Here is a 14,430-nt window from a genome sequence, read left to right as displayed (position 1 = left end):
GCAGACAGGAGGAGCCTGCCGCTGCCAGCACCCACTGTTTGGTGACTCATGGGATGATGAAACTTCGGGCAGGAAGAGCCATTGGATTCACAGCCCTGGGGAAAGCCCTCATCCCTCGGCCTCCCAGTGTGAGCGCCAAAGGACCTGCCTGCAGCGTGCCCTGAGGGCTACAGGTCCAGTGCCGGGGAGCCGGGGAGCTCTGGTTCTGGAGTGCCTGCCCTGCTGGCTGGGGTACCCTGCGGTGCAGCTCTGGAGGCAGAGCTGGAGCCAGCCTTGCCCAGCGGCCTGCCTTGGCGAGCTCCCACATGCCAAAGTGAAGGGTGGAATGGCTACCACCGTCCACCTGTCTTCTCCAGCACCCACCAGCTCCTGCTGCCTCGTTCCCAGCCCAGGCACTTGGGGTCAAACTACCTGCCCCGGACTCACTCTATCACCTCACACCTATCCTCGCGTAGCCCTGGTCCCCTAAGTCCAGGGGCAGCAGCTCTTTCCCCATGAACTTCCACTTCTTCCTTCCCACCCTCGCTCCGTGTCCATGTTCTCCCACCAGCCCCTCTCCTTTCAAGACCACAGACTCGTGCTGAATCACACAGTCGAGCTTTGGTGTTTTCATCCTGGCCTGCACAATGAGCACCACCGGGCTCCATGAAGCCAAAGGCAGATTTCCCAGGTGACACAGAGGATCTGCTTGCCCTCCTTTTCCTGACCCCAGTCCTCCCCAGCCCTCCCGATCCCAGGAGCTGGATGAGCAGCACAGAGGAAGAGAAAGGGAATAGGGGGAGAGTGGGAAGGGCAATGAGGAGAGCTTCCTGCCCCACTCCCTGCCCCTGACACCCACTCACCGAGGTGTCCTCTGAACAGGAGGCGATGATGTTGTCGATGAAGGGGTTCCACTTGATGTCCAGCACGTTGCCCTGGTGGCCGCAGACTTTGGGGTGGTTGGGTTCGATCCTGCCTGTCTGCAGAGAAGAGCAGGGAGATGGTTAGTTCAGTGCCCTGGGGTGTGTCCCAGGAGGGACAGCCTTTCAGTCCTTAAGGATCTGCCAGTGTTCTGCTCGCTGTTGGGGCCTTTGTCAGACTGGCCACACTGCTCTGCAGCTCCTCCCTGTCACACTGACTGGTGAACAAGGAGCAGGCTGTGGAAAGGGGGAGCCAGCCAGCAGAGGGGGGGGGGTCCTGCTGGCGCCTTTGTACAAAAGAGCCCAAGGGGCCCTTCCTCAAGCCACAAAGCTTAAAGCCACTTAGAGGGGGCTTCATAGAGTGCAGGGAGCCCTAGTGGTGTTGTGGTTACCTGCTGGGCTGTGATCTGAATGGTCGGCAGTTTGAAACCACCAGCAGGTCCTCGAGAGAAACACTGGGCTTTCTACTCCCACAAACAGTTATAGTCTCGGGGATCCACAGGGGATTGCTATGAGGCAGCATTGACTCAATGGCAGTAGGTTTGGAGTGGTTGTTTTTTTTTTTTTTTTTTCATAAAGCACAGGGGAAAACCCCATCCAACTTAATCCCAGATTTCCACAAGCTTCAGAAGCCTCCTGGGATATTACTACCCTCCTGAACAGCCAAAACTGTTGGGGCTGCAGCCCTGGCCCTGCGTTTACAAACCCACCCCCCGAGACTGGGGGCATATACTCCCCGTGTCCCCCAGGGGAGCCGACAGGTCAAGTTCAGATCAGAAGGAGCCTCCTGCCTTGCGTCCACCAAGACATTCTCCTACCTTAGATGGTCCACACGTCAATGCTGCCCGCCCTCCCCCAGATGTGACCCTGTGCAGTGTATGACTTGAACGCCGTGCTGTGTGCCCTGTGGCTGGATGCAACGCCGTTGGAGGCACACAGGTCGGCACTGGAGTCACAGCTTGGCCACTTTTTAGCTATGTGGCCTGGAGAAGGTCGACAACCTTCTCTGAGCCTCGATTTCTTGAATTCTACTGTGAGGCTAGCAACAGCCGCCTGCCTCGCCACAGAGCTGTGCCGATGAACCAAGCTCAAGTGTCTAACAAAGCACTTACTGGGAGAGGACACCCCCTTCCCTCCCGTGGTGAACGCTCAGCCCCTGGCATTGCTACTATCATCATCCAGGCTAGAGGACATCTCCTCCAAGAAGTCCTCCCAGGTCCCTCGATGGCAGCGTAGGATTAGAGGTCATTCTACCCATAGGTGTTGGAGAGCAACAGAGGAAACAGCTGCATCTTCCTTGACCCTGACCTGCCTGGCACGCAGTAGGACACAATACATGACCCCAAGGACATGCCCTGGGCAAGGCAAGGAATGCACACACAGGAAGACTGGAGCATGCGTGTGCTGGGGTGCGGGGGATGGGATAACTCCCTGCTGAGGGGCTGCGAGATGGTAGGAAAGGAGTGGGGTGGGTAGGCCTTTGCACAGCAGCTTTGGCTGGGTGGGGTGGGGGCGACGGTTGGAGGAAGGAAGGAGCGGAGGTTGCATTCAGTCACCATCCATCTGCGAAGAGTGAGTTGTCCAAAAAGTGAGGGAGGAAGAGCTTAGGTGTGTGCATCTGAGAGTCCACCAGTGCGATGGGCGAAGGATGATGACAGCGTGTGGTGTGGTGTGTCCGGCCCTGGACCTCTGTCCCACCCACGTCCTGCCTCTGCTTTATCAGCTTGTGGCAGACCTTTTGATGCAGCCATGGTGGGGTCTGAGAGGGGCCCAGAACTTCTCCAGTGCTGCCTGTTGTGGAAACTGGAGGCTGTCGGGAAGAGGTGTGGGGAGGGATGCTCCGGCTCTGGCTCCCAGCTCCAGCATCCAAGAGCAGGCAGGCACTTCCTCTCTGGCAGGGCCAGACCCCACCCCTGACCCAAAGGCTGCCCCTGAGCCTCCCCCAAGGAAAGCTCTCTCCATGAGCCTTGGGGTGCTCAGCTCAGCCCAGGAAAATCCGAGGGTCATCAGATCAATTGGTGGGCATCACCCAGCAGCAGCTTCTGGCCAGCAGCCTGTGGGGGGTGCACCGGAGAGGCACAGGTGAAGCATCGCCCTGGGACCTCTTCAGGGTGAGGAGGACAAGGCCCTGAGGAAGGAACCCAGACCTTTTGAAGCAGAGAGTGAGATGATGCCATGCATACTTTCAGGGAGCCCCTCTTTACATCACTCACCACGGAATCACATTCCCGTGTCTATAAACAGCGCCCTCTAGAGTCGAGCACTGCACAACCGCTTGGCTCTTCCTGGTAACCCTGATGTCCTGTCCGCTGGGCGGCTCTGATGGTCCTGCTTTCTATGAGTCTAGGAGAGTCTTACACAAACTTTTGTCTGAAGAAACAGTGTCACCGCTAAAAGGAAAGGGCTGAAAACCACCGTTCCATAGAGAAGTCATGCCAATGAAACAATGCAAATGTTAACGCCAGAAAGAAAAAACACGTTGTATAAGAAAACCGATACAATCACAGTGCGCAATGAATTACGTGCAATGTTGACATAGGCGCAATTACATAAACTCTGGATGCTTATTTAAACAAGAGTGTGTAATCATAAAATACTGGGAGGACAGAGGTAAGGAACGTGTGTGTATCAAGCAAGATCCTCATCTTCTGTAACAGGAAGTCAGTAGGCAAATACCTATGATTCTACAATTTTAAAAAGCACATAGTTAAGGAACATGGAGTTAAGTGCAAAAAGAAACAGCTGGAAGGAAGAAAAGTGGCTGCCTCTGGGGAGAAGGAAGTGTGTGTGTGTGGGAGGGGGTGGTAGGTAAGTGGGGCCAAGAGCTGAGATTATAGGCAATGGTGGGATCAGGTACATTTTCACAACTAGCTCTCCTGGAGAAAAGGGGCCAATTCCCATGGTGTAAACATCCCTATTCTGGCTAATGTCACACGACCGAGGTGAGGTCACCAATGGTAGCGCTGAAGACAGTATGCTACTGTATTCTGTTTCTGCCACTACCGACAATACTGTTCTTAGTTGCTGTGAAGTCAGTTGAGCTGGTCCACAGAACAGAACTGTTACAAAGGGCATTCTTGGCTGTACCCTTCAGGATGGAGACAGCCTGGCCCTTTCTTCCGCAGTACTTCTGGGAGCTCCAAGAACTAACCGTGAGGTTAGCAGTCGAGTGCAAACCGTTTGCACCACCCAGAGTGTTCACAGATAGAACACATATGAGCAACCTCAAGAAACTCAAACCCATTGTGGTGCAGTCGATGCCGACTCATAGCAACCCCATCGGGCAGGGTGGAATTGCCCCCGTGGGTTTCTGAGACTGTGACTATTTATGGGAGTAGAAAGTCCTTCTTTCTCCCTTCTTTCTCCCACAGAGTGGCTGGTGGTTTCGAACTACTAACCTTTCGGATTGAAGCCCAACTCGTAACCATTAGACCACCAGTACAAGTGAAATGCAGGAAAATAATTAGGAAGGGATGAATTCTGGATGTTTCGTTTCTCTGCTTCTTATATAACTGTTATTGGTAAGTTTTGGTAGCTTAGTTTTTAATAAGAGGAGCCCTGGTGGTAGAGAGGGCTATGAATCGGACTGCGAACAAACAAGATCTATACCACCTGCTCCTCGGGAGAAAGACGAGGGTTTCTACTCCCGTAAAGAGCTATATTCTCAGATAGCCACAGCTCTACTCTGTCCTACAGGGCCGCTGAGAGTCGCAGTGCCTTGTAGAACTCTTGGACCTGAAGGACTGCGTATGCGCCGTGCACTTTTAGATCTCCATCAAATGATAGAACTAACAGAGTGGCTGTACCTGGGTATTCTAAAAGAAACTTGTTCCCACTTACACTGTGAAAAATTCCCTCCCCAGACCCCACCAGGGTCTCTGTTGGCTGAGTTCCAGTTTCTGTCCAGAGGGGCTTGACTACAGACCTAGCCAAAGCTGTCGGTCTCCAGAGCCGCTCACAACACTGCCTTCTCATACTCTGCCTACACTCTCACCAGTCCATATTCCTACCCTAACACCATTAGCTATAATTACTGTGCTTGCATATTAATACAAACCACTGCCGTCAAGTCCGTTCCAACTCTTATCCACCCTACAGAGGGTTTCCGAGGCTGTAAATCTTTACAGGGGCAGACAGCCTCAGCTCTCTCCCGAGGAGTGACTGGTTCGTTTGAACTGTTGACCTGTGGTTAGTAGTCCAACACTTAGCTAACAGCCCCATTACCGTGATAGTGATTTACCAAGAGAATCCTATTAAACCCTCCTCCCAGCACATCTTATAGCTGAGAAAACAGAGATTTAGAGCAAGGTTTCATACTGGTGTGCTCCAGTCTGACCCATTGAGAGTTTGCTCTCTACCCACGGCCTACCGAGTCATCGTAACAAGATCTCAAGGTGTGTACATACACAAGCATCACATGGAGATCTACAAGAATCACTGGTGAAGACCTGGTTTAAATGTAGATTTCGATTCCGACATACATGCAGAGTGGAAAGGCACGTTCTCAGCAAGGGACTGAACTGGAATGAACTGGTTTGAAGCCCTGGGTGAGACAACTGCTTCTAAGCGGCAGAACCACAGTGTTGGAATGGTTCCCTGGTTGAGCAGCCAGCTCGTAGACTCAGATCAGGAGTAGAGTTTCAGGAGCCCTCAGCTTTACTTCACTGAGGACTCTGGAAGCTCCCGCTTCACGAGAGCTGGGACCAGCAACAACCTTGCTGCATGGGGAAACCCATTTCTTGAGCAACTGTGATGGTCAGGGATTGTGCCAACTGGACACTCCTGGGCAAGGGTCGGGGTGGAGCCCAACTTATCAACTGCACCTCAGTCTGGTGACACCTCCTTGCCGTCAGAAGCCTTTTTGTACAAGAGGGGAGAGACCAAGGAGAGTTGATTCCTCTTTGGCCCTTTGCCTCTGCCACAGCTGGATCTTGCATGTGGTTCCTTGATTTCTTGTCTCATTGTCTACTGATCCCAGGAGCCAGCAACCAACTACCAAAGGTGGATTCATTTGTTCGACTTCGGACCTCTGCATCCACCAGCCAATGCTCCCTGCTTCCTCTGCTTTATCATCCTGCTTTCTGCTCACCAGCTCCAGTAAGTCAGAAGCCTGCCTTGAACCAGACTGGACTTACTGTTTCCCACAACTGTGTAAGCCATTTCTCAATAGAACTCTTTTCTGTAGACAACACTAACAAGCACCAGTGATTTTGCTTCTCGGAGAAGCCCACCTAACACAGCAGCTCTAATTGTTAGGAAGACCATCATCTTGCTGGTGTGGGTCTCTTCCCCAGGGCCTTGAAGGGAAAACCCAACTTCCCCTCATGGGGGTGGATCTTCAACATCAAACACTGGCCAGCAAGTGCTCAGCACGCTGCATCTTCTTAAAGAGGAGCTTAGACAGAGGATCAAATGCTGTGCCAGATACACCCATGTCCTCATCCACAGTGTTGGGGGGACTAGCACAGGGCCTCTGCTGCAGGGTGGCTGGGAAGGCAAAGCAAGGGACTTTCCATTTGACAAGATCTTTCAGAATTTTAAAAAGGTTCTATTAGCCTTTGATTAATAACTCCACTTTAGGGATTTACCCCAGGCATATCAATGGAGAAGCAAGCAAGACATTGATTCTTTACAATGGGGGGACACAATAATAAATGCCTCATAAGGGACCTTGCCAATATTAATTGTGTTCTAATACAGTGGAATATTATGAGGTCATTCCAAGTAATATTTTCAAATAATTTTCAAGAATTGCTCAAGATCTATAGCTGAGACCAGTAGAATTAAGTGGTACCCAGCTGCCCCCATCACCTGCTCTGAAAAGGACCCTGGATACAGTGGGAGAAAAGTGGGGATCAGAACTCGACATCATAAAAGCCCCCAGGCTTACTGGTAGGGTAGGGGTTGGTACCCTGCCCCCCACCCCCACACCCCCTCCCCCACACACACTATGGCTCTTACTCTTCAGGTCTGGAATTGAACTCACATCCACATTAGAATCATCAACCATTTAAGACCCAAAGGGCAGCATTTACCCAGAGACAAAGATCAGGCTAGGAAAGGAGGGGGGGTTGGGGGGGGACCAGCAATGCGACATCGAGGGATGACAATAAGTGAGATGAGTCAGAATGCCTATGACCTGCTGAGTTAAGTGCGGCTCCCTGAACCTTCACTTAACTCGCAGTGGTAGTGACATACTTTCATGTCAACTTGATATATAAAAGTGTAGGGGTGGAGTCTAGTCTGTCAATCAGGTCACAGCCTGGTGGTACCTCCTTGTGGGCATGGACATCTCATAAGGAGAGACCTGGGAATTGTGCCCTTCTCTGTCTGCCTTCACCTCCCTGCTGGCAAGCCACGCTGAGACCGGCCAGAGCCCTGTGATGAACGGTGCCATCGGATACACACGACCTGGCACCCCCTGGCCTGCGACCTCCCTGCCTCCTGCATCATTGCAAGTGGCTGTGTGAGTCTGAAGAGGGACTTGTGGACTAGTATCGGACTTACGGACTAGAGTTGGACTGATATAAAGAAAGCTCTTTCTTCCACACATACGAGTGCCACTGAACGTGTTTCTCTCATCAGCCTGGACTAACACATGCATAATAACAAGCTTGTGAAAATTGAGTATAAAGCTATGTACACAAATGATCGCCATTCTATTAAAAAACACACGACATGCAAGAAAACTCACCAAAATGTTGACTATGGCCAGCAACCTCTGGCTAGTTGGATATGACTAGTTTTTAATCCTTTGACAATGTATACTTAAACATGTATTGAAAAGTCATGGTGACCAGTTGCCATGGCCACTCAGACTCCGGAGACCCTGAATGGGTTCGAGTGGAGCCAGTCCTCCTGGGGGCTTTCGTGGCTGGTTAATCCTTAGCTTCTAATTAAATATTTTCTCCCTAGTGTCCAGCAAAAAAAGTATTCAAAAAGTAAGATGCAGACTGCTTTCTACCAGATGTACCTGTTTCAGAAGCGTTGATGGAATACAATATACAGAAGCCCGGGCTCACAGGTTTCTCGTCTCTTGCTACTGTAGATGTTGTATTAGGGAAATATGAGACGTAGAATTGAAACATATTACATAATTAATTGAAAGGGAGGGTTAGTATAATACATGCACATAAATCTGTCTTCATGTTGTGTGTGTCCATGTGTGCTCGAATGAGATTGTACAAGCAGGTGTGTGTGTGTGTGTGTGTGTGTTTGGTGTGCATGCCCGGCTGCCTGCCTGGCCAGGCCCCGTGGGAAGGCTGGTGGTGTGGAGATCCGGTGGGCAGCTCGCTCTGCAGGCTGCCCAGAGGAGTGGCGAGTGTGCTGGGCTTCTGCCCAGGCTGCATCTGAATCGCGTGAACTGGCTGAGGACGAACTATTTTCAAAACAACCTGCATTGCAGATTCAGCTTCCCACACTCTCCATCACTGCAGAGCAGAATTTTGTACACAGAAGCAAGATGCTTCCCTTGCCTGGGGAATCAGCTTAGCGAAGCAGAAAGAACGGTCTGCGTGGGAGACAGCGCTTGGAGGTCCAGTTCTGGTTCTCGCGGTGGCTGAGTGACCTTGAACACCGCCCCTCGCCTCTGGGCTGCCCAGAGGCCCTGACCCTGGCCTCATGCCCTTTCTTATTCTCTGTAGCTGCCCTTCGTGCCACAAGGCAAGGGGCACCTGCAGCTGACACAATGCCGCTCTTCCAGGTCTGGGTGTAGGGAGTCATGGGAAGGCCAATGTCAAAAAGAACCTTAGCTCCCCTCAGTCAGTGGATGACAGCATTCATAACCACAGCACAAAGGGGCAACAGTGAGAACATTGGGGGAGGGCTCACAGAGTGTTACGTCTAGCGCTGTTCCTAGGGGAAAAAGAGACCCTAGCTTCAGATGTGTTCTATGGAGACCTGCTTATGAAGCCTTAAGCAGGAGGATGAAGATCAGCCAGAGGAAAATGAATCGTCTGGGTAAGGGGGCCGAGAGCAGTAGGTCGTAATGGTGTCCAAGGATTCACAGCCACGAGAAAACGGTCATGAAATCGTGAATTCTTCAGAGTCCAAAGCAGGACACTAGGAATGGGCTATACTTGGGACACTCCACTAGAACCACTGACAAGATGGGTCCAGGGTCCTCGGATGTGTCTCGTCACCCTCTGAGCATGGCTCAGTTTCCATCCAGGCACCCAGGCGAGGATAAGATCGCCCCACCCTGGCGAGCCATAGGTCTATATGGGTTGGCCTTGACCAGGGGTGTCCTAGACAACACCCTCTGTCTGAGGGCAAAGCGTTTTACAAGCTAGTCCATGGAGAGCGAGGGTAGGTGGAGGATGGAGGGCTCCCTCTGTAAGCTGTGGGGCCCTGGGTGTGTAGTAGATTACGTTTGGGCTGCTAAACACAAGATCAGCAGTTTGAACCCACCACCTGCTCCTTGGGAGTAAGATGAGGCTTTCTAAACTCCTCTAAAGAAGTACAGCCTCAGAAACGCCCAGGGGCAGTTCTACTGTGTCCTATAAGCTCACCGTGAGTCAGAATGGACTCGTTGGCAATGAGAGTGTAAACTGTACCCTTCTGCAAATCTAAGAATCAAGTTTGAATACTCAGCCAAGCCAGATATAAGAGGGGGCTTTTAAAGTTTGTGGGAAAATGGAGTAGAAAAGAGAATCAACTTTTCCCATGAACTTTTTGAAGTCCCTGGTATCTAATGTTATTTAATCCTTGCAATGACCCTATGGCATTTTATTAACACTTTATGGCCACCCTGTAACAATACACTTTATTTAATTTGTGGTGGAATATACATAACAAAACCGGCACCCCTTTAATTTCTACATGTACTGCTCAAGGCTTACTGCCCACTAAACTCCTCATCTAGACATTAAGAGGCGCCAGTTGGATCTCCTATGGATAAGTCTCTAAAATGGTTCAATGTTGAAAGCAAACATTGTTGACTAGTGGGGCTAAATGTCCTCCAGTGCAAAGACAATGACTTCTAGGCATAGTTTTGATTCAAGGCTGAACAGGGTAATAGGTTCCCCCAGGCTCACAGGTTTAGTAAGCCTGGTTTTCACAAGAATTTGAAATAGATCCACACTGTTTTCTCCTGTTGACCAGGATCCAGCTGTGTTGTCTTTGAGCAAAGCTGGGCACCATCCAGTTTTTCTGGTCTCCTGGAAAAGGCACTTAGGTCTGTAGTATATTTCCTTTTCCAATTCCTGGGTCTCCTTCTGCTGCTGCTTCAAGCACCAATCATCCTGAACGGCTGCTAGCAAGATTTTAAGCCCCTGGGGGGATGATAGGACCTCCTTGAAGGTCATGTATGTTCATATTGACAGGGGTCTTTAACAGAAAGCCTCTTAGCCCAGAGGCATGTATACTAGCTCGACATTTCCAGCCTCTCCGCTGGGCTGTAGGGACCTAGTCTAGGTTGTCAGTATCATTAGCTTCTGAGCTAGCTGGATCCTTCTGCAGGGTTTCTGATCTGTCGCTTTTCCCTCTAGCATCTACCCCGTTCGCTGTTGGCTCCAATCTATCTGACAAACTTGGGTCTGATTTCCCTAAAGCATCGCTTGGCTGCAGTAACTCCCTTGTTCCCCACTCTCCAATGACTCCCCATGCCCTGGGCCTTAAAAGCCACATCCCTTGTCCAAGCACCAGGGCCACGGTTATACCAGCCGGATCCCCGGCGTTGGCATTCTTCATCAGCACGCACCTTTGGTTCCTGGTTCATGCTCTCACATGGGTTCCAGACCTTGACCTGAGGGCTTCACACGATGCCCAGCACACAGTAAGCCCTGACACTGGGTGAGCGGATGCGCATCACCCTGTGCTTCCCACTGCTGAGCCTGTGTGCATGCTGTCCTTTCAGCGTGGAGTCCCCTCCCCTCCTCTGCACGTGCCCGTCTTGGTAACCAGAACAGATACATCCAGGTGCTCCCTGCCTCCTCCTCACCAGGAGCCTGCTCTCTGACCAGGAGAACTGGTGGATCTGGGGCCAAGGGCAGTGGGTGTGATAAAGGCTGCAGCTATTCTAAAGTCAGCCACCCGGTCAGAAGGCACTTCACAGAGAGCCTTCAGAGAGAGTCTTCCTGCTCCTCCACCCTGCCCCCCCTCCCTGAACACAGCCCACCTTCAGGATATGGTTTTCCTCGTTCCTCCTTGTTCTCTTTTGTTTTGCAAGATGAAACAGGGTCTGCTGAGTTTTCTGGCTATGGTGTGTGTGTGTGTGTGTGTGTGTGTGTGTGTGTGTGTGTGTGTGTAAGGAGCTGCTGGAATGCAGCCTCAGGATTTCCAGCCACTCTGCGGATCTCAGAGCCCATACTTGTCCTTGCTGTTTCCACATTTCTGGCCATTTTGAGAAAACTTGGGCTTAGAATACATAAAACACATAAGAATAGGGAAACTTCAAAAGTACTATGCCCGATAAACCTGCAGAGATGGCAACCAGGGTGTTTTTCTTTAAACACAAAAAGTTTTAAATTGTGAGGTAGATAGGGGCTTACCACTAAGGTCATCAATTTTGTATTCAATAATTTTAGCTACTTATTAACCTCCCCAATAGCTTTCCTCATCCACCCCTCCCTCCTCTTTTTGATTTCTCTTCTTCCTCTTGCGAATAGGAGCCTTGGGGTGTAGAGGTTACATGTTACCCTGCTAACCACAAGGTCAGCAGCCTAAACTTGGGAGAAAGGAGATTTTCTGTTTATGTAAAGAGTTACCAGTCTGGGAAACCCACAGGGGCAGGTCTACCCTATCCGATAAGGTCACTATGAGTCAGAATCGACTCGATGGCAGTAAGGGTGTTTCTTTTGTTTGTTTGTGGAATAGCTCCATCCCCTCACTCAGGTTGATGGAGCCCTAGTGGTGTAGTGGTTATGAGTTGGGCTGTGATCTGAATGGTTGGCAGTTCAAACCCACCAGCTGCTCCTCACTGGAATGGCTGGGCTTTCTATTCTCATAAACAGTTACGGTATGGGAAACCCAGAGGGGACACTTTGAGTCAGCTGTGATCCCATGGCAGCGCATTTCGTTTGGTTTTTGGTCTACTCTCTAGCTCAGTGTTTCCCAAAGTGGGTGATAACAAGCCCCCTTGGAGGGCTGCAATAGCAGATACCTACACTTTATCCTGGATCAGGGGCTATAGTACAAATGTTTTTAATTGGGGGAGAACACTGAGTAAATTTTTTTCTGGGAAAAAGAAGGGGGTGGTAGGGTAAATAAGTTTAGGAACCTACACTAGCCTAATGCTTCCTCCTCCCTTGGGATGGAATTACAGGGGTATTCTGGGAGGTGGGGTGTGGGTTTCTACCCTGAGTGCTCACAGTCCACATAACAAGACAAATGGAGCACATGGTGCTCTGTGCTACGGTGGGGGCTGCGGGGACAGAGGGACAAGCACTAATCAGTCAGATGTCCCTGGGGGAAGGGTCAAAGCCTGGGAGAAAGGGGGAGGGCAGGCCAGTGGGTGCTCCGGGCAGAGGGACTAGCCCTTCAAATCCTCTTTTCCCGGCACCGATTAGGACTCATAGGAGCTCCACAGGGCACAGGCGAACCCCTCACAGTACTTTTACGGCAGCGATTGTGATGGGCAACGTGGCTGGTGAAGTAGAACTGCGGCAGAAGGACTGACACTGTGGCTGCAGCTCTGGGCTCAAACACAACGGGCCGCGCAGTGCTTTGCTCCCTGTATGGCTGAGCCGACTAGACTGGATGGCAGCTACCACCACCACCACCACCTCCATTCGCCCACGGAGCGCTGCCTCCCTGTGAGGAGGTACAAGCTCTGAAGACAGGGAGGGGCGGCAACCTGAGACCCAGGTGGTGACCGGGCAGGGCGGCAGAGGGAGCCAGTCTCCTAGTCCCACCAGCGTGTTCAAGGCCCCACAGCAGGGCGGAGCGTGCCTAGATGCGACCAGGCTAACTCTTAAGGCTGTGGAAGAATTGGCAAGACACACCTGGTCGCATCTATCCTCGGGGGCTGGCGTTCCGACGAGCAGAAAAGCAGACTCCTGGTTCACACGGAAATGGACACGCAGGGGCTGGTGTCACCAAGACTGGCACCAGCCTGTTCCTCCTGGCACAGGACGTGGGGCCCGGGATGCCGCTCAGGCCTCTTTGTGGCCTCCATCCTTCAGACTCTGCCCAATGGGCCCTCCCAGTCCCCCACTACCCATTAGGGCCTGCTACCCGGAACCTTGCATTTGGGGAGGGCCCAGGAGGGAATCCAACTGGGAGAGGTCTCCGGAGGGGGTGCAGGCACAGATGGTCCCGGGCCAAGCTCAGTTGAGTGCTCTGCGGATCAGGCCCAAGGGGTGTGCAGGGTTGCCAGCAGAGGCTGCACTCAGCCCTGCTCCTGATTTGCAGGAGCTGTTGGCGAATGTAGGACAATCCCTCCTTCCACTGGCCATCTGGCCCAGAGACCGAGGAGAGAAGGGGCGCCCGGAAGCTCGCCCCACCATCCACATAGGTGTCCGACGGTGATCAGAAAATGGGTTTTGGGTGATGATTGGTGTTGCTCAGGGTGAAACATGAGGTTTTCTACTCCCATAAAAAATTACAGTATTGCAAATTCACGGGGCAGTTCTACCCTGCCCTGTGGGGTCGCCATGAGTCTGGATCCAGTCCACGTTAAAGTGGCTAGAACGCTAAGCGTGGGAGCTGGGGGTCTGGGGTTTTCAGCTCAGCTCTGCCACTCTCTGGACAAGCCCCCCTCGTCCAGAGGGGTCTTCGGGTTGTCCCTCTGTAAGGTGCACTCTCCTCCAGGGGCAGAGACGATCCCTACGTGGCACACGTGCCTGTGGCCTCCGCATCTGGCAGCCACTGTAACCGCTGCAGTGACGGTGCCCAGCCCCACCCTGGCCTCGGAGCCCTGGGAACCAGCCCATCAGAGAGGGCAAATGCAGGGGCGTGGGCATGGCCACTAAATGCAGGGGCGTGGGCTGACCGCTAAAGCTCATTGGGCCGCAGAGATCAGAGTGCCTGGCTAAGCCCTGGAGAGTATGTGCGCCCCTCTGTATCCAGAGAGGATTCCCAGAGGCCATGGGACAGTTAATCCCACAAACGCGGGCACATCTGACCCCCTATCCACAGCACCCTAGTCATATGCCAGCAGCCCTCTCACCGACCTCCGGGTTGCTTGTCTGGGGCTCTGCCATGATTACACCCAAGGGGCAGTACCTCCAGAATCTTCCTGACCGATCTGGGGGCAGTTGGGCATCTAAGTCCCTGTCCTGTTGTGAGGACCCTTCCACTGTGTGCTGGGGGTGTGTGCAGTGCCTCATCTTCTTCCTCGAATAGGGGGCACCTTCTATGGGGGCTCCTCACTGGCCAAGGAAGGGGCCGAGGACTGGGTATGGTGAGCCCAGCTCTCCTGACCAGGCTGGCCAGGGATTGAAGTAACTTCCTATCCCCAGCCCTCAGGAGCTGTCTGGGTGTTGACTTGGGCTCCGAGTCTGACTCAGAGCCCCACCCTTCGAACTCAGGAACCCCCCCACTTCTTTTCTGCTTGCTATGAGTTCTATACTTGCTCCCAAGAACCCTGGCA

At 52.2% G+C, this 14,430-nt stretch overlaps 1 protein-coding gene across 1 annotated transcript in view; it reads right to left on the bottom strand.

Annotated features, from left to right (window-relative positions):
* Positions 1–14,430, bottom strand: part of CORO2B (coronin 2B) — a 68,925-nt gene that overhangs the window by 25,293 nt on the left and 29,202 nt on the right. Inside the window, exon 2 of the mRNA XM_004711944.2 lies at positions 843–959. Within this exon, the coding sequence (XP_004712001.1) occupies positions 843–959 (117 nt within the window). The remainder of the gene's footprint in view (positions 1–842; positions 960–14,430) is intronic.

Source organism: Echinops telfairi, unplaced genomic scaffold (genome assembly GCF_000313985.2).
Source record: "Echinops telfairi isolate 266 unplaced genomic scaffold, ASM31398v2 ScPeMD7_7475;HRSCAF=8513, whole genome shotgun sequence".
NCBI lineage: Eukaryota > Metazoa > Chordata > Mammalia > Afrosoricida > Tenrecidae > Echinops > Echinops telfairi.
The sequence above is the reverse complement of the archived record's forward strand: the minus strand, read 5'-3'. Positions and strand labels throughout refer to the sequence as shown.